This window comes from Mesoplodon densirostris, chromosome 5 (genome assembly GCF_025265405.1).
Source record: "Mesoplodon densirostris isolate mMesDen1 chromosome 5, mMesDen1 primary haplotype, whole genome shotgun sequence".
Lineage (NCBI taxonomy): Eukaryota > Metazoa > Chordata > Mammalia > Artiodactyla > Ziphiidae > Mesoplodon > Mesoplodon densirostris.
The window spans coordinates 148,128,914-148,152,603 of record NC_082665.1 but is presented as its reverse complement, the minus strand read 5'-3'; the positions used below and the strand labels follow the sequence as shown (position 1 = coordinate 148,152,603).

At 38.5% G+C, this 23,690-nt stretch overlaps 1 protein-coding gene across 2 annotated transcripts in view; it reads right to left on the bottom strand.

Annotated features, from left to right (window-relative positions):
* Positions 1 to 23,690, bottom strand: part of PIK3CB (phosphatidylinositol-4,5-bisphosphate 3-kinase catalytic subunit beta) — a 203,963-nt gene that overhangs the window by 9,293 nt on the left and 170,980 nt on the right. For both annotated transcript variants that reach the window (XM_060099616.1, XM_060099617.1), the window contains exons 17-19: positions 15,191 to 15,369; positions 14,262 to 14,371; positions 12,270 to 12,348 (exon numbers count right to left, since the gene is read on the bottom strand). In XM_060099616.1, coding sequence (XP_059955599.1) covers positions 12,270 to 12,348; positions 14,262 to 14,371; positions 15,191 to 15,369 — 368 coding nt within the window. The remainder of the gene's footprint in view (positions 1 to 12,269; positions 12,349 to 14,261; positions 14,372 to 15,190; positions 15,370 to 23,690) is intronic.

The following is a 23,690-nucleotide window of genomic DNA, read 5'->3' as shown; positions in this document are numbered from 1 at the left end:
CTAAAGGCAACAGCAACATAATCCATTTAAAATATACACATATTATGGCATTCCCCTGATTGAAGTTTCAGCCATGACTTCCCACCTAATGAAAGCCAACCCGCCTGTTGCAGCTCACAAGGCCTTCAGTCTCGTCCCTCTTCACCTCTCTTAGTATCTGCCCCTTGCTCACTTGTTCTTACTATACTGGCTCCATTGCTATTCCCCAGACATATCAGGTACAATATTCCCTCATTCCTTTATCTGTGTTATTTTCTCTACTTGGAACATTCTTCCCCAAGACATCTACATGGTTTACTCCCTTACCACTTTGAAATCTTTGCTGAAATGTCACCGTCTCAGTAAGGGATTCCTGAATCATCCTATTTAAAATAGCAACACAGTGACATACTACCTGCCATCTCTTCCTTCCTTTATTTTCCTCTATAGCCCTCAACACCAGCCAACATCCTGTACATTTTATTTATGTGTTTGTTTACTGTCTATCTCTACCATTAGGATGTAAATTCCATCAGCCAGGGATAATTTGTTCACTGTGTATCCTCAGTACCTGAGAATATGTCTGGGCACAAAGCAGGCACTCAGTAAGTATTTCTGAATGAATTAAACAAACAATAACAAAATCCCTATAAATAGGTAAATTCCCAATTTTACAAATGAGACATAAAATTAATTTGCAAAAAAGTCATACATTTAACCAAGTGGAAGATCCAAGACTTAAAACTAGGTCTGAGTGGCTCTAAAACTATCTTTTTAACCTAACACAGTCTACAGAGTCACTGTGTAAGAGGTCTCTCAGGCTGCTTCTTGTGCCAAATAATTTTTGCTAAATCTATAGGTAGGATTTTGCTTTGCTTTGCATTTATATGATCCCTAGTGAAAATAAGCATTTTCTCAGGTCTCTTTTAGCCATTTTACGTAGAATTTCTTTTGTGAATTAGCTAATCACATACTTGGTCTATTTATTAGAGTTTTAAACATTTTCCTTAGAGATTTATATGAGTTCTTCATATATTAATATTATCCTTTTCTCATTTTGGTTGTCAACATTTTCTTCAGTTTTCTAAAAATGGTATTATCACTAGAGCAAATACAAAATGGAATAAGATACCTCGCAAAGTTCAAATAAAAGTCAGGTGACTACAGAAAATGCAATGGATGGAATTCACGGGTTCTATACATATATGAGTGCAGCTATGTGCCAAGCATTGTGTTAGCTGCTGGTGACACAGAAATGAGCCAAAAATGCAGTCCCTGCTCTCACTGATCAGACAAACCACAAATGCACAATGTGCATATGATCAATGGATAAATGAGAAGTGCCAGTAGAACGTGTCAATAGTCAAGAAAGATCTCTGTGAGGAGGAAGGACATGAGGGACAGAGGAAAGTACAGGGGGAGCACAAAAGCCAGGTGAGGAGAAGAAAGAGTCAGTGTTGGAAAGACCATGCGGACCTCTACCTGCCACATAAGGACTTCACCAAAGAGAAAAAATGTGTGAGTGTGTGTGTGTGTGTGTGTGTGTGTTGGGGGAATGAATGTGTGTGGTAGTGTGTGTAATAATCAGATAAAAGAGGAGAGTTTCACTTAATAGTCCCTAAATTTCCTTCCAAACAACAATTCAATTTTATGCCTCTTTAAGCACTTCCCTAGTTCTAGCAAAATACGGTTTGGAAGCAAAATTGTGAAACTTCATGCTGACAGCCTGATATACCAATAGCCTGCTTTACATATGCATTATTAATTTATTTCTCTTTTTTAAAGTTTATGCTTCACTGGAAAAGGTAGCTATGGAGAATGAAAGTTTTTACCAATACCCCTATCCTTATTGTGACACAACACATGTGAAGTAAACACTGTCTGGTTAAAATGCACTTTGGCTCACTTTCCTACATCTCCTGCTACCCCACTTGCAGTCAAACTGGGCAAAAGTCCAACAATTTCCTCTTCAAAAGCAGACAATGATGAAAGCATTTAGTGTCTTGAGGAGGGAATGCTCACAATGGGAAGGAAAAAACATCCTTGTCATAGAGACAGTTTGACAGAAGTCAAGCTGGGGACAAACTTTTGGAGCCCTGACCACCTTACGGGGGTATCCTTTGCACTCAACTTCTTATAAAGGCCATGACAACCCTTAGTAATGTTTATCTTCCTTTCTCAGACTCTCTGACCCAAGGAGCAATTTGTTCTCTTTCCATTAAAGCAAGAATTGTAAAATGAGATAAATTCTACAGCACTGGGGATGGCAGCCCCATCACCCTACTCTGAATGAGTATGTAGAAAGTTTTCTCTGGCCTTGACTCCAAGTCTCAGTGGTACCTTAGCCCATTGCTTCAAAAGGAGGCAAGTATAATTCTTTTACCTAAGGCTTGCATTGCTTCCATCTTCTTCCTTCATCCTTCTAACTACTGAAACCAGTGTCATTAGAACTGCTGTGTAGCTCTCTTAAAAGGGAAGTAAACCCCATTAGTGCAACTCAAATATAAAGTCACAGTGAAGACAACTCTCCAAAATTCAATGTCATCTGTATGGGGGCGGTGGGGGAGGGCATGAGATGGGACTGTCAAATCTACCAAAAAGCCAGGTAGATTTACATGCAGCCTATCAGACTTGACAGAAAAGTCTAATTACCTATTTGTTGACCAAAGGTCAGGGTGTTCTAACATACTGATGGCTTACAAATGTTCTAATTTGGCATGGAAGACACCAAAAGAATATTTTGAGACATCAGAGGAAAATGAAAATGAGAAATATGTATTTTCATTCATGCTAACATGGCACTTTTGCAGGTGCTAAGATATTCTGATCAAAATAGTAATGTGTAGAAGGTATCTGAAGATTTGACATTGAACTTAAAAGAGTGTGTGCTACAGGAACAGGTTTAACCTGAACAGCTGGCCAAAAGAAAAACATGTACAACAGGAACACTGGGGCATGTATATTTATAGAAACAGTAAAAAATGTTTGGTGGGAAAAAAAAGCTATTGGTTTGAAAATGAACTCAAAAGAATTGAAGTCCTGCATATTTTTTTAAACATGGGGTCAGAGTACAAAAAGTCAGCAAAGATCTCACTGAACAGACAAGTTCCTTTTTCTTGTTAGACACACATTGCTTCCCCTCAGACAGATACCAGGTTTATTTCTAGCACTCCCACATGTGGCTGCCTCCCTTTGCCTGAGGTCACAATGAACTTTATTTGATGCTAAATGTGCTTTACAGTTAAATAGAATGGGTAAAACAAAAAACTAAGAGAAAGGAACTTAGTTGAGGCTTTCAATTAGTCTGACTGAACTGAGGACAAAGCCTTTAGCTCAGCCTTTCGTAATTAACAAGACTCATCATATGGCCAGAATCTGCTCTTAGCAAAGGAGACCACTATGTAGCTCATGTGCTGACCTTGGAAAGAACCAACAAGTTACGAGCCTATGCTTGAAAAGTTTTCCCCATTTTTTATGGACAAATAAAGTAAAACCATTTTCATTGGGGTTTACTTTATAAGAAGGGTCAATAAACTTTTACTGGACTGAACCAGATAGTAAATATTTTAATTTTAGGTGCTGTAGACTATAAGGTAACTAACTCAATTTTGCAGTTATAGCATAAAAGCAGCCATAGACAATATGTAAACAAATGGGTTGTGGCTGTGTGCCACTAAAACCAAAAGAAAAAAGAAAAAAGGTAGGCCAGACCCCTCTGGGTTTGTGTTCCCCAGGGAGAGTTTCTTACAATCACCCATTCTCCTCTTATCTACATAGTGTTTCTTATGAGTAAGTGACTGACCAAAAATTTTGCTACCTATTCAAAACCACCTATTCTATTTTTACAGAGCTGTATTAGAAATTACTGCTAATTTAAAAGCAAAACTCTTTGTCATTTATGGTACTCAAAGGTCCTTTATATATGAACTATAATCTCACTTCTGTATTCCAATACTTCTGTATTTGGTATTCCTACAAGTCCCATTCAAGGAACAAAACCCACAGCAAATTGTTCTTTCTACCTCAATAGCACTAGAAAAGTTTATGCTGGAAAAAAATCTAAAGACTAAAAACCTCTTAAAAAAATCAATGGACAATTACATATTTGGGGCACCAGAATACTTTGATAAACAGATAGTTACTAGATAGGTCTTACCACAATTTTTCTCACTTACACTACCAAAATAACAGAACTGAAACCAAGTTTAGTGTCTGACAGACCCCAATTTGAATCTAGCTCCACCACTTATTATTTTTGTAACCTCTGACAAACTGTTTAAAGTCCCTTAAGTTTAAATTTCTCATCTGCTAAAAAGGAATAACACAACTTCATAAAGTTGTAAACTACATGTCATTACACATGTGAAGAACCTAATACAAAACCTGGTTCAGTCAATAAATATCAACTGTTTTAAGTTTTTAATAAATTAAACTTAAAATGAAATCAAGAAATACTCATAATCTTGCAGGGATAAAGTCAATCACAAGTGTAACTGTTTCTAGCAACCTTGTGGACAAAGTTGCTGTAGATACTAAAACACATTAAAAAATAACAGATAAAGTAAAAAAGTTTTTTAAAAGTTATGATTAATAAAGAAAAAAAGGAGACTTCTATATCTCAGAAGTATTCATAGTAGTGGCTCAGGAAGTTACTGACTTGGTTAACATTTTAATGCCCATGAGAAAAGAGACATGGTCTTGAGTCCATGAGAGGCAGGATCTGGACTCGGCAGGAGCTAGGGCTCTAAAAGGGCTGTCAAATGTATAAAGGGAACTAGAAAAGGTCTGCTCATTGATGAGACAATATACCATGAAAGTCTGCCATCTAACCTGGGCCCTGGGTGGGCAATAAAAATGGGTGGGGGGTGTTCATGAAAGTGCAAAAAAACTCAAGCCTTCCCATATTCTTATGAGATTCAAATATAATATAAATACTTGTGAAGTATGAGAGCCTGAAGGCAAAGAATTAACATAAAAACTGATTGATCATGCATAAAGAGCTTGGGCAAAAGCACAAACTAGACCAAAATTCATGTTGGGGGGCAAACTTCCACACCCTAGGGAGGAAAGGACCTTTACAGAAAACACAAAACTCACCAATAACGAATTCAAAACCAAATATTGTTAACTACACAAGGAAATGAATAAGATTAAGCAGATAAATGAAAAGGTGACACCCTAAGAGATAAAACAGAACAATATGAAAGAGATGCTAAAATGATGAAAGACATGAAGAGGAATAGAAAGCATAAGAAGAGTACAGTATTAAAAAAAGAACAGGCATACAAAACAAAATCAAATACAACTCCTAAATAAAAAGTCATTGAAATAAACATACTATACTGATACACAAGAGATTAGACAATACTGAAGAGATAATTAGTAAAATGGAAGACAGAATAAAAGAAACTACAAAAAAATGTTGCATAAAGAAGGAGAGAAATAGGAAAGAGGTTAAGAGAAATGCAAGGCAGAACAAGGAAGACCAATATACATCTATTAAAGTTGCAGGAGAAGACTGTGAGAGTGAGAGAACTGCAATGTTGAAGAACATGGATACATTCTGTAGAAACTAAAAGAGGTGATTTTCTTCGATTGAAAAGATACAATAAGAATGGGGAGGTAAAAATAAATTAAAAAAATCCATACACAGACAAATTACAATAAAACTGCAGAAATGAAAGGCAAAGAGAAATTTTTTTCTGCAATGTCAGTTTGGACTGACAGCAGACTTAAAAAAATAACAACAGAGGGCTTCCCTGGTGGCACAGTGGTTGAGAGTCCACCTGCCAATGCAGGGGACACAGGTTCGTGCCCCGGTCCGGAAAGATCCCACACACCGCGGAGCGGCTAGGCTCGTGAGCCATGGCTGCTGAGCCTGCGTATCCGGAGCCTGTGCTCCGCAACAGGAGAGGCCACAACAGTGAGAGGCCCGCATACCGCAAAAACAAAAAACAAAAAACAAAAAACCATGGAATAACATCTTCAAGGTTTCTTAGGAAAGCAGCTGTATAACCAGGTAATGTCAGCAAAAACAGGGAGTTAAGGACATTTGAAAATCCACTCTTCCATAAAAACAAGAAGATTGGCAAAAAATTGTCAAGAATCAACTATTTCAGTAATATGGAAATACAAAAATGGGTTGCAACAATCTGGGGAGTGTTTCTTGAAGAAAATGGCTGAATCTCAGTTGAGTTTTACTGTTACTTATTCCAATTTTACCTACTTCCCAGTTCTGCAGTAGACTTGGCAACAAATGGCACATAATCACTGTGACTACAGCAATCTGGTAGCCACTAGAGGGGGCAAAAATGGGGTTGGAGCTCTTCAAAGCCTCATTTCTACGTAACTGCCATTCTTTGAACTCTCTAGTAGTTTCCAGGAAGATCCCACTCACACTGTTTCTTTGACCTGACTCAGACCTTGCCTACTGTGAACTGCCTTTTAGCTGGCGGTGTTTCCCAAAATTAATCTGAATCAATTGTTTAACACTGCAGCTGTCTTAGGGGTAAATAACAGTTGGGGCAAACAATAAGCTAACTAAAAAACTTAAAGAATAAACTGTGGAATGAGATGTTCACAGGAACAGTGAAAGACTACAACATTCCCATAGGAATCTAGAAGCCATGTGCATGGCGATGGTTGTATGCATTCCTGGGGCTGTGCAAATGGACAGGAAAGAAGCTAGAAGGCCCTAGCTCTCACCTCTTACTAACTCTGAGGCTTACACAAGTTAAGGCTAAGGCACAGCTCTGAACTACCTGGCTGACTCCTGACGGAATGCCCCAACATGCACACAGAACCCCTCAGTAAAGACTGAAAGACTTAAGAATTCCAAGCATTTAAGGAAATCTGTGGTCAATCATTAGCTGACCAATAAACTAACCAGGCAGAGAAATCAGTGACCATACACGACAAAGAACAAAAACCTTACATAATTAAATGAGAAGTCACAAAACAAACAACAAACGGCAACAACAAAAAATCCTAAACAAGGGAGAGAATTTGATTTTCAGGGTTGTGAAATTTAAAACCCCTATTTTAAGTAAGTTCAAACAAGTAAAAGGAACCATGTCTAAAGAAAAAAAGAGAAGTACAAGAATGATGAATTACCAGAGACTATAAATAGATATCATTTAAATGAACCAAATACCATGACATTTTTCACAGAACTAGAACAAATAATCCTAAAATTTATATGGAACCACGAAAGACCCCAAATAGCAAAAGCAATCTTAAGGAAAAAAAGAACAAAGCTGGAGGTATCACACTTCTAGACTTCAGACTATACTACAATGCTACAGTAATCAAAACAACATGGTACTGGCACAAAAACAGACACATAGATCAGTGGTGCAGAACAGAAAGCCCAGAAGTAAACCCATGCATGTATAGTCAATGAGCCTACGACAAAGGAAGCAAGAATATATAATGGAGAAAAGATGGTCTCTTCAGTAAGTGGTGCTGGGAAAACTGGACGGCTACATATAAAAGAATGAAAACAGGGCTTCCCTGGTGGCGCAGTGGTTGAGAGTGCACCTGCTGATGCAGGGGACGCGGGTTCGTACCCCAGTCCAGGAAGATCCCACATGCTGCGGAGCGGCTGGGCCCGTGAACCATGGCCGCTGAGCCTGTGCGTCCGGAGCCTGTGCTCCGCAACGGGAGAGGCCACAACAGTGAGAGGCCCGCGTACCGCAAAAAAAAAAAAAAAAAAAAAAAGAATGAAAACAGAACATTTTCTCACACCATGTATGAAAACAAACTTAAAATGGATTAAAGACCTAAATGTAAGACCTGAAACCATAGAACTCCTATAAGAGAATGTAGGCAGACAATTCTCAATTTCAAAACTTACTACAAAGTAATCAAGACTGTGCACAGAGACAGACATGTAGGTCAATGAAACAGAATTTAGACTCCAGGAAAAAACCCTCACATTTACAGTCAATCCATGTTTGACACAAGTGCCAAGATAATTCAATGAAGAAAAAACAGTCTTTTAAACAATGATGCTGAGACAACTGGATACCAATACAAAAAAAATGAAATTGGACTCCTACCACATACCATGTAAAAATTAACTAAAAATGGATTAATGACCTCCTAGATAAGGGCTAAACTAAAATTTTCCGAAGAAAGCATAGGCATAAATCTTCATGACACTGGATTAGACAATGGTTTCTTAGACCTGACACCAAAAACACATGCAGCTAAAGAAAAAAATAGATAAATTGGACTTCATCAAAGTAAAAAATTTTGTGTATCAAAGGACACTACTGGGCTTCCCTGGTGGTGCAGTGGTTAAGAATCTGCCTGCCAATGCAGGGGACACGGGTTCGAGCCCTGGTCCGGGAAGATCCAACATGCCGCGGAGCAACCAAGCCCGTGTGCCACAACCACTGAGCCTGTGCTCTAGAGCCCGTGAGCCACAACTACTGAAGCCCATGTGCCACAACTACTGAAGCCTGCGTGCCTAGAGCCTGTGCTCTGCAACAAGAGAAGCCACCACAGTGAGAAGCCTATGCCCCGCAACAAAGAGTAGCCCCTGCTCGCCGCAACTAGAGAAAGCCTGCGTGCAGCAGCAAAGACCCAATGCAGCCAAAAATTAAATAAATGAATAAATAAATAATTTTTTAAAAAAAGGACACTATTAAGAAAGTGAACAGACAACCCACAGAATGGGAGAAAATATTTGCCAGTAATTTATTTACTAGAAGTCTAGAATTCAAAACATATAAAGAACTCACAACTCAAAAGACAAATAATCCAATTCAAAAATGAGCCAAGAACTTGAATAGATATTTCTCCAAAGAAGATATACAAATGACAAGCACATGAAAAGCTGGCCAACATTATTAGTCATTAGGAAAATGAAAATTAAAACCACAATTAGAAAATTAACACAATTGCAAGCAGAAATTGACAAATGCCACTTATAATGGTTGGTTTTAACATATCTCTGAAGCGACAAACAGGTAAACGTTTGATGAGAATAAAGACTTGGGCATAATTAACAAATTTGATCTAATGGACCAATTTACAATCTTATGGTTAATAATTACAGCATCTGGAACCTTTTCAATCACAAATGGGACAGACAAACTCGACATGTGGTAAGGCATAAATCATCTTAAGAAATACGACCCTGATCTTCTACAGACCACATGATCTGACAACAGTCGGTTACAATAAAAGTAGACGTCACAGGGACAACAACAACACAAAAAGTCCAGTGCAATTCGGGAGTCAAAGTAATTGAACCTAGTTCAGGAGCTGAAGAAATACAAATGGAAATAAAACATTTAGAACTGAACTCCATAGAGTGTGGTATGATATGAAAATGCATAAATAAGTACCTTTTAAAACTTATGGGATGCAGCTAAGGCAGTAGTTAGAGGAAACATGGTTTTAATTTGTATATATGAAAAAAATGGAAATTAATGTTCTATGTGTTCATCTCAAAACACCAGTACAGAAGTAACACAAGTAAAAGGAAGGAAACTATAAAGATGTAATCAATGATAAAACAGAAAATGAAAACATAAAACTAGAAGGCCACTCTTTTAAAATACTAAGATGGAAACCTCTAATAAGGCTAAAAAGGAAAAAATATAGCATACAAAATAATTTTACAAATGCAAAAGGAGAAAAACGTTAAACATAGCAGAGGTTTTTAAATTACAAGAGGATATTATAAAAAAAAGTATGGTAATAAATTCAAAAACAATGATGAACTGGACAATTCTTAGCCTCAAAGTGACTCAAGAGGGAAAACAACCCAAAGAGTCCAATAACCATTAAGGAAAATCAGTAGTCCAAAAAAACCTAAATTCCAAAAAATCAACACTAGGACCAAACTTTTGCAGAAACAGAAGAGAAGAAAGCATATCAAGTTTAAAATTTGGAAGATAAAATATAAGACAGCATCTTTAAGATAACTGTACAGGGAAGGATTTTTTAAAAATAATAAAACAAAAAGCATAAACCTTGAAGTAACCTAGGTAACTAAACCTAAGTAACCTAGGTAACAGAGAGAAAACACAATACTTATAAACATTGAAAAATTACTCAACCAAACAAATGCAAATTAAAATTCTATGAGATACTGTGTTGTATCCATTAGATGTGCAAAAAATTAACAAGTCTGATTGGCAAAGAGATATTTCTAAGTAGAAACATAACACTGGTACAACCATTCTGGAAGCCACTTGGGCACTGGTGGTAAGGTTGAAAATATGCATGCCTTATGACCTGGCAATTCCACTTCTGGCTATATAAACTGAAGAACTCTTCCAAACGTAAGAGAAGTGTGTAAACTTTAGGTTTAAAAAATAAATAAAAAACAAAAACAAATGAACACAAATAGCTTCTAATAGGGGAATGGATAAATTTTTGTATTTACTCAAAACATTAATAGAGAAGTGAAAACAACAAATTAGAACTTCACATATTAATCTTGATATATCTCAAAAAATGTAATAAAAAAAGTAAACTTCAAAAAGTTACATGTGATACGACAGTATTTACTGGAAGTTCAAAGCATTCAATGTATACATAATATATAGTTAAAGCACAAAAACATATATATTACAGTTTAGAATAATGGTAAATGCTGAGTTGTGAGAAAGTAGAAGAGGATTAGAATGCATTAATTTTATCTGCATATTTAATTCCTTTTTTAAAGAAGTAAATATGGAAACATGTTAACATCTGTCATTTAGTAGCTAAATGTATACTCAAGTCTGGGTTTAAGAACACAAAAAATGTTGTCAATTATCATCTATATTTCATGTTTGAAATATTCCACAATTAAAAAAAGAACTAGGTAAAAGATGAAGTTATTCATTAATAACTAGCATAGAAAAAAATTTTTTAATTGTATGGCCCTGTATTGTATCATGAAATATGTTTAATGTTTTTTCCCCCTTGATTAAAAAAGGAGTACACCATAGAAAACTAGCTAAACAGGTATACCAAAAGGGGGAAGAGGGAGGAGAGATTGTATCTATCACCTTTAATCCTACCACCCAGAAGTAATGTCTACTATACATTTTAGTTTCTGTCAACAATTTAGTGTGTCATTTTTCAGGAATTTTTAACTGGTTGAAATCATTCTATAAAAATATTTTTTTGCATCTCACTTATCTCATTTGACATTTGAAGACAGTACTTTCTCCAAATTGTTAGCAATTCTCCATAAACAATACTTTTAAATACCTGAGATGTTTGGTCACGTGTGAAAGCTAATCATCTTTTAAACTGTTATTCTATTGAGCAAATGTTCAAAAGAGTGGCCCAATGGTTTTTTTACTGTAAATAAGTCAAGGATGAATATCTCTGTGCATAAGTCACTGTTCACATTTCTAATTTTAAATTCTGGAAATATTGGATATAGGGAATAAATAAACTTGATTCAGAGAGGTTTATATTCATTTAAAATGGTATATAACAATATTTGTGTTTTTGTTACTTCAACCATGTTCCAGACTACATTTCACTTAACAGATTTTTGCAAGGAAATCAATGTTATCTAATTGTTCTTTTAATTCATACTTCTACATTAGAACTGACAGTCTTCGCATAATTATTAGTTTATTTATTTCATAACTTGAATGGCCTTTTCATATCTTCTCCCCATATATTTATTTCTATGAACCCTTTAAATATTTAGAATTATTATCCCCCTGTCCTGTTGATTATGAATATAATGCCTAGAGGCTTGACTTTTGTTTGTTGGCATTCAAACCTTATATTTTTATGTGGTCTTATTTGCAATTATCTTCATCTGCTCTTTATCTTAAAAGATTTTATAATAATTAAACTTTAAAATCCATTATGCTTCCTCTTTCTTTGTCTCCATAAACCTGTTCTACTCATTGTCTACCCCTAACAATGGTGGCCCGCAAAAAAACCCTGCAAGCCCACCTAAACACTTCCCTTTCGGGAAGGTTAGAAGAATCAGTGTTACTAAGCTAAGTAAGAAGAGAGGCAGGCCCTTCTCTGGCTTATCACTCCCATGACCACCAGTCATCCTTCCTGAGACCACCTTCAAAACCACAGATTGGGCTATGACTCTTCCTGTCACATGTATAGTTTTATACTTGATGAGGTTTCAATAATATAATGTATTTGAGAGCACAGTGTAAACTATAAAGCGTTATATAAATATAATTATGAATGACCAATAATAATAGCAGGAAGAAATCAAAAAATCAAGTTTTTATAATTTTTAAATTCTACTGTAGAAGGACTACAACATGAGATAAAAATAAATTCACTAGAAATCTCACCTAAGATCCAGACCAGCTTCTTTCCAGAGTAAATCCATCAAGCGCAGCATTTGGAGTGTCAACATATCCTGCCGTAAATCTAAGGGGAAAGAACCCTGCTATGTTATAAGTGCTTTCCACTTTATGCTTAATAACATTTATTCAAGATTAGCTAATTCAACCAGAATTAACTGGCTGGGAAAAAACATTGACAAATAACTGCTCTGTTAATTTTTTTCCAGAATTTTAATGCTGACCATATTCATCATGTTAAATACTAGGTTTGTTGGTTAGCATGCTCCTGTAACTATTTCAGAAATTAAGTTTAAAAATATTTTTAGTTGTTTACCATGTGCAAGCTATTATACTAATTGTATGGGTGCTGTAATACTGCTATAATACAGTAATGCTGTGTTACAGCATCCATACAATTCACATTGCTAATTTTTTTCTGCTTGGTTGTCTTTTGTGATGCAGAAGAAATTCTTAAGAATCACATAAGTGGGCTTCCCTGGTGGCACAGTGGTTGAGAGTCCGCCTGCCAATGCAGGGGACACTGGTTCGTGCCCCGGTCCGGGAAGATCCCACATGATGTGGAGCGGCTGGGCCCGTGAGCCTTGGCCGCTGAGCCTGCGTGTCTGGAGCCTGTGCTCCGCAACGGGAGAGGCCACAACAGTGAGAGGCCCGCGTACCGCAAAAAAAAAAAAAAAAAAAGAATCACATAAGTAACTGTATGATGGGTTCACAAAACTGTAATAGTTGATTTTATTTATTATCATGTCCAAGAGTAATTTTTAGGTAAGAGGTGGTGAAAGTACAGACTTCCACATAATGATATTTATACTATCAAGTGGGGTTAAATGTCTAGGAAATACTAAAACTTCTTTTAAAAATAGTTGTGAGCAAGAGGAATGGATAAAGATGTGGTAATATATACCATGGAATATTACTCAGCCATAAAAAGGGACGAAATAGTGCCATTTGCAGAGACGTGGATGGACCTAGAGATTGTTGTACAGAATGAAGTCCGAAAGAGAAAAACAAACATCGTATAATATCGCTTATATGTGGAATCTAGAAAAATGGTACACATGAACTTATTTGCAAAGCAGAAATAGAGTCACAGATGTAGAGCACAAACTTATAGTTACCAAGGGGGGAAGGTGGGGTGGGATAAATTGGGAGACTGGGGTTGACATATATACACTACTATGTATAAAACAGATAACTAATGAGAACCTACTGTATACCACAGGGAACTCTACTCAGTGATGTGTGGTGACCTAACTGGGAAAGAATCTAAAAAAGAATGGATATATGTATACGTATAACGGATTCACTGTGCTGTATACCAGAAACTAACACAGCACTATAAAGCAACTATATTCAAAAAAAAAAAAGTTGAAAGCACATTCTATGCTCAGCACATATACTTATGTTATCTCACTTAATTCCATTTAATAAACCCAACACAGAGATGCTATAATCCTCATGGACAAGAAGATCCTGAAGCTCGATGAATTTTATGTGATTTGCCTGCAGAGTCACAAAACTAACAGGTGGTGGCAGTCATGACTGCCTCCTGGTTGGTGTGCTGACTTCACAGGCATTGCCTTCATGCAGTGTGGGTAAGATATGTTAATTAAAACACAAAACTATGGCGGCAATATCAAAATTGCTATCACTGAAACAGGATGTATGAATATATTATTGAAAATATTCTCTTGCATTTCAGAAGCTTTTTACCAAAGGAGTAGACAGCTTTGTATTTTGTAGGAAAAAAGGAAGGTTTATTAGAACAGTGTATGTAAGTAAGCTGTAGAAATCATTCTCCAAAGCGAAAAAAAAAGGGGGGGTTTATGACATGCCAAATTCAAATTTAGGACCACTGATAGCTACCTCTTGGCTGCCATCTGTTTGTTATACACTTACACATCACCTTTCAGATAAAGCAAATGGACAGCAAATGAAAAATACTAAGGAATTTGGCACTGTAAAAACCTCCGTACATACCATCACCATTTTTAAAAATCACTCCAACTGAATCCTCACCAAACACCTTGTTGTTGTACACCAGCCACAAAGGCTTCATTTTGGAATCCATGTATTTACACTTTTCAATACTGAAAGGAAGAAAGGGGAAAATTAGCCCACTTCAGTTTAAAGATACGGCAAGACTGTAACGTTGCCATGATATACTAGGCTTGGGAAAACCCCTCACCTGTTCCAGGTATACAGAAGTCAGAACGAGAACATTTCCTCTTGGCAGAAAAGCAACCGCAATGCTAGCCTTGGCTGGCATGTAGTGACGCCAGGTGAGCTGGACTGAAAACCCAGATTTGCCCTTCTCATGGCTACATTTAAAATTCCTCCTTTTCTTCCCTTATTCTTCCTTAACTTTATGTTACTATACATAAACAATAAAAATCAGAATTGGATTGTAAGTCCATTCTTGATTTCTTAAAGAGGGATCAATTTTGCATACTGATGTACTGAACATAATTATCACTTTCCCATTATTACTTTTGTAGGGAAAGTAAAAATGAGAAATAATTTTCTAAATTCATTCAAAAATCTCATTTTGAAATACAAAAGTTTAATTAGTAAATAATCTATGATGGCTGCCAACATTTTGCTTACATAGGATTTTCAACTCTTAGAAACCAGTAATATAGAAAGCAAATTTAATTACATACAATTGAAAGGAAATGAACTTGCATTAACTTTCACTAATCCCACAGGTTAAATTTAGCTAGAAGGCATATGTCCTATTAACACAAGAATAACTTTTGAGAACTTTAACATTTTCCTTTTTTAATTATATTCCACTTACTGAGGCTAACAGCTGTCCCTACTGCTCCCCTAAGGCAGTCACTCAGAAATCCCTTCTGCATTGCTATTTAATGGGAGATTCACTAAGCACAGTACAGAAGGTCACTTACTAGAGTTCTGAGAGGATAACACATGGGTTCAGAGGTGATTGCAGGTCAGAGAGGGCTTCCCGATAAGCATTCTGTTTTAAACAAGTGTGCATTGCTTCTTTCCCTTTGGCTCTATTTAGCTTCATTGCATTCAGTTTGATTAAACTATTTAAAGTTTTTAATTTATTGAGTGCTTCAACCTGAAAAATAAGTTTCCCCACCACCAAAATTCATTTATGTTAAAAATAATATCATGTGATAATATTAATCAATACCATTCCCTCACCACCCTCCTCCCCACAATACACACGCAGGACAACCAGCTAACGTAAAAACAGTGCTTGCTTTATGACAAGAATATTAGATACAACGAAATAAATTGTTACCACTTGTTACTTAAAGCACCATTTTTCAAATGTTCTTGAACGCTTTTCTTAAATAAAATCTTATAAATTAGAGAAAAGTAAAGAGACATAGATTATAGGTAAGAAGATAAGTATGAAACTTTACTCAGAACTCTGCAACGGAGTAACAGAATGTGAAACAATTAATCTGAACCACTCTAATTGGGCAACTCCATAGTACGAAAGCCTGGGGTTGACATTCAACCTTACTATCTTTGTCATCACTCTTGTATAACATCTTCTCAGTATGTCTCTTTCCACTAAGAGTATAAAGTAAATTTTTGTGCAGTAAAATAGATATGCATATAGACAACAGTAGCTATTGTTCAAGTCTAAATTAAGTGGTTTTTATAATGAGGTAACTCTGGCTATCAAAACTTATGCAAAACAAAAAAAAAATCATGCAAGTAGTACAAGGGGAATCAACAATGGCCAACTGAATCAAAACCATGTGTTTGGGACTTCCCTGGTGGCGCAGTGGTCAAGAATCCGCCTGCCAATGCAGGGGACACGGGTTTGAGCCCTGGTCCGGGAAGATCCCACATGCCGCGGAGCAACTAAGCTCGTGCGCCACAACTACTAAGCCTGCGCTCTAGAGCCTGCGAGTCACAACTACTGAGCCTGTGTGCCATAACTACTGAAGCCCGCACACCTAGAGTCTGTGCTCTGAAACGAGAAGCCACTGCAATGAGAAGCCCCCGCTCGCTGCAACTAGAGAAAGCCCGCACACAGCAACGAAGACCCGACACAGCCAAAAACAATAAATAAAATAAATAAATTTATAAAGAAAAGAAGGAAAGAAAAGTCAACTTTATTGTTTAGTAACTCAAGGTCTTTCCATGTAATATTATGTAAGACCCAGCCTCAGCCACCTATAAAACATAAAAAGGAATATTTTATTTTATCATTATGTCATTAAAACTGGAAACAAATGATAAAAACAGAATACATATATCAACATGTGAATTGTGTATAACAAGCATATAAAATATCTAGGCAACAAACATTATGAACACCATGGCTTGCATTTTGATGAACAGGAGATTTATTTTACACCATGTTTTCATTTTTGAACTTTGCTTCTATGCAAGGAAACCACTAAGACTCTGTAGGGAGGTGAATTCGGCATGCAGTTTCTACAGACAGGCTGAGGGCTTGCTCACAGGAAACTGGGAAGGTTCTATGTAGCTTGATGATAAAATTGAGATTGCTGAAGCTTGCCAAGTTAGCCATCTGTCAAAACCACAGACACCCCATTTCTCAACAATTTCAGGAGCTGTAAAAACACTGGTGAAAAGGGAACTCGCTGAAAAATGGGCTATGCAAACAGGAACTTTCTGAAGTATTTCAAATTTGAATTTCTTCCATGTTTGTACAGTTGTGAATTTTCAGGGCCTAACCCTAATTATGTTGATATCCATTTCCTGGAACAGCGTTCTGAATACCCACATGGCCGAAAGTCAAATACTTGAAGTGTTTTAACACCTTGTCACACTACAGGTTTACAGTGATAAGAAGAACTGCCATGTAAAGGGTACAATCTGCCCCTGGCTGTTCATCAGTCAAGAAAAGAGTAAGAATAATGTGATCAGACATATGTCATATGTTTGCTGGTATAAAAGTCAAAGTGAGGTTCCCAGAGAACCAAAAAAACGTCCGGTGTTGTCTGCTCATATGAATGAGGCCAAAGAAGTAGGGACCTCATCAAGTGGGGTCTTAACAGACTTTGTTAAAATTTGGATTTTATTCTCTATGCAATGAAAATTACTGCAGGGATTTTAAAAAGGGAATACATCTACATTTTAAAAAGATCATTTTATCTGCTGGGTAGAGAATGAAGGTACGTGTTGTGTGTGTGTCTGTGTGTGTGTGCGCACATGCATGCGTGCAGAAGAATGGAAACAAGGGGCACAATTTATGAGGTTAATGAAGACATCCAGGTGAGAAAGGATAGTGGGTTGGACAAGGATGGTAGCCATGAACACAAGAGAAATTGATAGGTATGAGATATCTTTAAAAGGACTATAAAATTAAGGGGACTAATAGTATCTATCTCATATTCTTGTGAAGAATAAATGGCCCACAATAAGTGGTGAATAAATGTTAGCTATTATTACCATCATTAAAGGGCTTTCCAAAAAGGAGGGATCAGATACAGTTATTTTAACATGAATAAAAACCCATAAATATTAAAATCAGCTATGAAAACCTACGGTAGTTCCTCTGGCAATGCAAATGAGTTAAAAAAGTGGAGTGGGGGCTTTCCCTGGTTGCGCAGTGGTTGAGAGTCCGCCTGCCGATGCAGGGGACACGGGTTCGTGCCCCGGTCCGGGAGGATCCCACATGCCGCGGAGCGGCTGGGCCCGTGAGCCATGGCCGCTGAGCCTGCGCATCCGGAGCCTGTGCTCCGCAACGGGAGAGGCCACAACAGTGAGAGGCCCGCGTACCGCAAAAAAAAAAAAAAAAAAAAAGTGTAGTGGAACTGGAAATTATAATACTACAGAGAGCTGATATAAAAATAGGGTGTGATACCACAGAGGTATAGGAATGAACAGAAGGTTAGGAGTGGGTAAACAAATGGCCTTCAAATGAGATAGAGAAGTTAGAAAAGGTAAAAAGGTAGGGGAGTCTTTGCCACAAGGAAAAATCAAAGTAGTACCAAATAGTAAAGTCTGGGAGAGAATATTTAATACTACAGAAAGTTTCAGTTAGGTGGACTGAATATACTGATTTCAGTTTGTATCAGCTAGATGAAACTACCCTGCTAATACTTACAGCTTACATACTGTAATACTTACAGTCACATACAGCTTATGGTCTATGTTTACGCCATGACAATAATAAACACCTCATTTCTCTAACATGTACTCATAGGCTTAGACACACTAAAAAGTTAATAAATCCCCCAATACTTTCATCAACGCTGAATGATGCCTATGAACTCTCCTATATCAATCAGACTGAAACTGACTTTCCCCTGGCTTCCCCAAAGGGACCCATGGCCTTTTACCATAGCAACTGCACAATGGGGGAAAGGAAATAACCAGAACTTTCAGGGACTTCTGGACACTGGTTCTAAATTGACACTAATTCGAAGAGACCCAAAACATCACTGAGGTCCACCAAAGTAGGGGCTTATGGAGGCCAAGTTAACAATGGAGTTTTAGCACAAATCTGTCTCATGGTGGGCCCAGTGGATCCCAAACCCATCTTGTGGTTATTTCTCTAGTTCTGGAATGCGTAACTGAAACAGATATACTCAGGAGCCGGCAGAATCCCTATGTTGTTTCCCTGACCCGTGGAGTGAGGGCTATTATGATGGGAAAGGCCAGGTGGAAGTTATTACAACTGTCTCTTCCCAAGAAAACAGTGAAAACATTCCTGGAGTAACTGTACAGATCAGTATGATCATCGAGGACTTGAAAGATGCAAGGTGGTGATTCCCATCACATCCTCATTCATCTTGCCTATTTGGCCTGTGCAAAAGATAGATGACTCTTAGAGAATTACAGTGGATTGTTACAGCATTAACCAGGTGGTATACCAGATATAGTTTCCTTGCATAAACACACCCCCTGATATGTGGTATGCAACTACTGATCTGACAAGTGCTTTTTTTCTCCGTATGTGTCAATATGGACCCCCGTAAGCAATTTGCTTAAGTTAGCAAGGCCAACAGTACACTTTCATTGTCCTAACTCAGGGATACATCAATTCTCCAGCTCTATGTAATAGTTTAGTTTGCCAGAATCTTGATTGACTTTCCCTTCAGTAAGATATCATGCTGATCCATTACAGTGATAACATTATGCTGATTGAACCTAGTGAGTAACACGTAGCAACTACTCTAGACTTAAAGAAATTTGTATGTTAGAAGGTGGGAAATAAATCCGACAAAAATTTGACGCCTTCAATCTCAGTGCAACTTCTAGGGTTCAAGTGGTATGGAGCATGTCAAGATATCCCTTCTAAGGTGAAGAATAATTTATTTGCTTACAACCAAAAATAAGGCACAACACCTAGTGGGCCTCTTTGGATTTTGGAGGCAACATATTCCTCATGCACTTTAGACTATTTACTGAGTGATCCAGCACCTCAAAAGGTGCCGGGTTTTTTGTTTTGTTTTGTTTTGTTTTGTTTTTGCGGTACACGGGCCTCTCACTGTTGTGGTCTCTCCCGTCGCGGAGCACAGGCTCCGGACGTGCAGACTCAGTGGCCATGGCTCACGGGCCCAGCCGCTCCGTGGCATGTGGGATCTTCCTGGACCAGGGCACGAACCCGTGTCCCCTGCATCAGCATGCGGACTCTCAACCACTGCACCACCAGGGAAGCCCGAGGTGCCGGTTTTGAGGGAGGCCCAGTACAAGAGAATGCTCTGTAGCAGGTCCAAACTGCCATGCAAGTTGTGGCCACATGATCCAGCAGACCTAATGGTGCTTGATCTGTCAGTGACATATAGGGATGCTATTTGGAGCCTTTGGCAGGCTTCTATAGGTGAATCACAGCACAGGTCCTTAGGATTTTGGGGAAAAACAAACAAAATCTACCATGCCCTACTGATAACTATTCTCCTTTTGAGAAATAGCTCTTAGCTTGCTTCTGGGTTTTAGTAGAGACTGAACGCTTAACCACTGGCCACGAAGTAACCATGCAACCCAAGCTGCCTGTCATGAACCAGGTGTTATCTGACCCACCACACATAAAGATGGGCAAGCACAGCGGCACTCCATCATCAAGTGAAAGTGGTTATATACGAGACTGGGCCCAATCGGGTCCTGAAGGCACAAGTGACATAAAGAAGTGGCCCAAATTCCATGGTTTCTCACTCCTGTTATACTACTTTCTCTATCCTATCCTGCAGCATGGCCTCATGGGGAGTTCCTTATGATCAGTTGACAAAGGAAGAGAAAACTTAACCTTGGATTACAATATGTAGGTACCATACAAAAGTGGACAACTGTGGTACTAGAGCCCCCTTCTGGAACATTCCTGAAGGACAGTGGTGAAAGGAAATACTCCCAGTGTGAAGAACTTCAGAAAGTGCACCTGGTTGTTCACTTTGCTTGGAAGGAGAAATGGCCATATGTGCAATTATATACCAATTCACGAGCTGTGACCAACACTTAGCTGATGGTCAGAGACTTAGAAGGAACATGACTGGAAAATTAGTGACAAGGAAATTTAAGGAAGAGGTATGTGATAGACCTCTCTGAATAGGCAAAAAAATAAAAGATATTTTTGTCCCACTGTATGCTCACCAAAGTTTAACCTTGGAAGATTTTTATAATTAAGTGGAGAGGATGACCCATTCCATGTATACCAGCCAGCCTTTCCTCAGCCAACCCGGTCATCATCCAATGGAGGACAGTGGCAGGGATGGAGGTTATGTATGTGCTCAGCAACATAAACCTCCACTCACCAAAGCCCACCTGCTACGGCCACTGCTGAGTGCCTGATGTGCCAGCACCAGAGACCGACACTGAGTGCCCGATATAGCACCATTTCCTGGGGGTGATCAGCCAGCTATGGAATGACAGGTTGATTACATGGGACTGCTTCCCTTTTGGAAAGGGCAGTGTCTTATTCTTACTGGAACAAACACTCTGGATATGAACTTGCCTACAAACAATGTTTCTGCCAAAACTACCATCCATGGACTTATAAAACACCTTAGCCACCATCATGGCATTCCACATAGCATTGCTTCTGATCAAGGAACTCATTTCACAGCAAATAAAGTACAGCAATGGGCTCGTGCTCATAGAATTCACTAGTCTTGCCACGTTCCCTACCATTTTGAAGTAGCTGCCTTGATAAGACAATGGAATGGCCTTCTGAAGACAATTACAGTGCTGGCTAGATGTGAATACCTTGCAGGGCTGGGGCAAGGTTCTGTAGAGGGCTGTATATGCTCTGAATCACCATCCAATATATGATGCTGTTTCTCCAATAGCCAGGATTCACAGGTCCATGAAGGTGTGAAAATGGAAGTAGTACCCACTCATTACTACTCCTAATGACCCACTAACAAAATTTTTGCTTCCTGTTCCTGAAATCTTATGCTCTGTTGGCACAGAGGTCTTAGTTACAAAGAGAAGAATGATTCTACTGGGAGACACAACAATTCCATTGAACTGGATGGTAAGACTCCTGCCCAGCCATTTTGGGCTCCTCATGCTTCTGGATCAACAGGCAAAGACGTACATTATGGTGCTGGCTAGAATGATTGATCCTGACTGCACAGCAGAAATTAGGGAAGAGTATGTCTAGAATATAGGTGATCTCTTAGTATTACCATGTCCTGTGATTAAGATCAATGGGAAATTACAAGTCAATCCAGGCAGGACTACTAATGGCCTAGACTCTTCAAGAATGAAGGTTTAGGTCATCCCAGCATGTAAATAACACAACCGAGGTGCTTGCCGAAGACAAAGGGAATACAGGATGGGTTAGAAGATGGTAGTGATAAATACCAGATGTAACCACGTGATCAGTTACAGAAATGAGGACTGTCATGAATATCTTATTTTGTTATGAATATGGGTGTATGCACACATATATACACACATATATAACAAATATCTTTGTTTCCTTCTCCCTCTTATTCCCTTAACATGTAACATAAGATACATTAACTTTATATCATTACTTAAATCTTAATATTTAAGTATTATTAATTTTACAACACACTATTTAATTTACAGGGCATTAAGGAGAAGAACAAACACCACTCAAGGATATTATCTCCTCCTCTGAGAAAGAAGTTAATGAGTAATTGGTGGTACTCAGCGTCGTTGTATCATGTCAGGTGGAATTTTGACCTTGTTATTGGCTTTATTTAGAGATTAAGTAAGGGTTTAAGGAGCTACATATGGATGCCAAGTTGACCTGTGGTGGCTAATTTTACATATCAACTTGACTGGGCCAGGGAGCGTTCAGATATTTGGGCCAACATTATTCTAGGTGTTTCTGGATGAGATTAACATTTGACTAGGTAGACTGAATATAGCTGATTGTCCTCCCTTATGTGGGTGGGCCTCATCCAAACATTTGAATAGAACAAAAGGCAGACCCTCCTGCAAGACAACGAAGGAATTCCACCTGCCTGACCGCCTTGAGCTGGGACATTGTCTTTTCCTGCCTTCAGACTTGAACTGAAACAATGGCTCTTCTTGGGTGTCAAGTCTGTCTGCTTTCAGACGGGTACTCATATACTATAGGCTCTCTAGGTTCTCAGGCCTTCAGACTCAGGCTGGAACGACACCACCAGCTCTCCTGGATTTCCAGCTTGACTGACTGCAGATCTCGGGACTTCTTGGCCTCCATAATCACATGAGCCAATTCTTCATAATAAATCTCAATCTCACCCACCTGCCCCCTTCACTCTTTCTCTATATAGACACAAACACAACTGTCTCTCTGTAGAGCACTGACTACCACACTCTCCAACTAGCTAACGAGATCATCAAAACCCACAAGTGTCACCTGCACTATGACCTCTTGCCTAATGCCCTAAGCTAGAATATGTGCCTCTTTTTTGTGCTACCATACATAATACTCCCATTCATAACACTGCCATCACAATATCACTAATTTGTATACCTACTCTGTGGAATATAAAATCCTTGATGACAGCAACATAGCTAATATGACTTCACATCACCAACAGCAACACAAACCCTAGCACATAGCAGGTTCTGAGTAAACAGATATTAAACCATTTAAAAAAATCTTCTTGTGGGCCTCCCTGGTGGCGCAAGTGGTTGAGAGTCCGCCTGCCGATGCAGGGGATGCGGGTTCGTGCCCCGGTCTGGGAGGATCCCATATGCCGCGGAGCGGCTGGGCCCGTGAGCCATGGCCGCTGAGCCTGCGCGTCCGGAGCCTGCGCGTCCGGAGCCTGTGCTCCGCAACGGGAGAGGCCACAACAGTGAGAGGCCCGCATACCGCAAAAAAAAAAAAAAAAAATCTTCTTGTGTTATGTTAGATAATACTCAATTTAGGAAAAACTATTGCTAGAGAACAAGAGCATATCGTTGCTATCTGTCAATGAAGGATTCCAGCATGAAGAAGCTAATACAGGGCTGCTTTACCTGAGGCAGAAATGCTCTCATCTCATC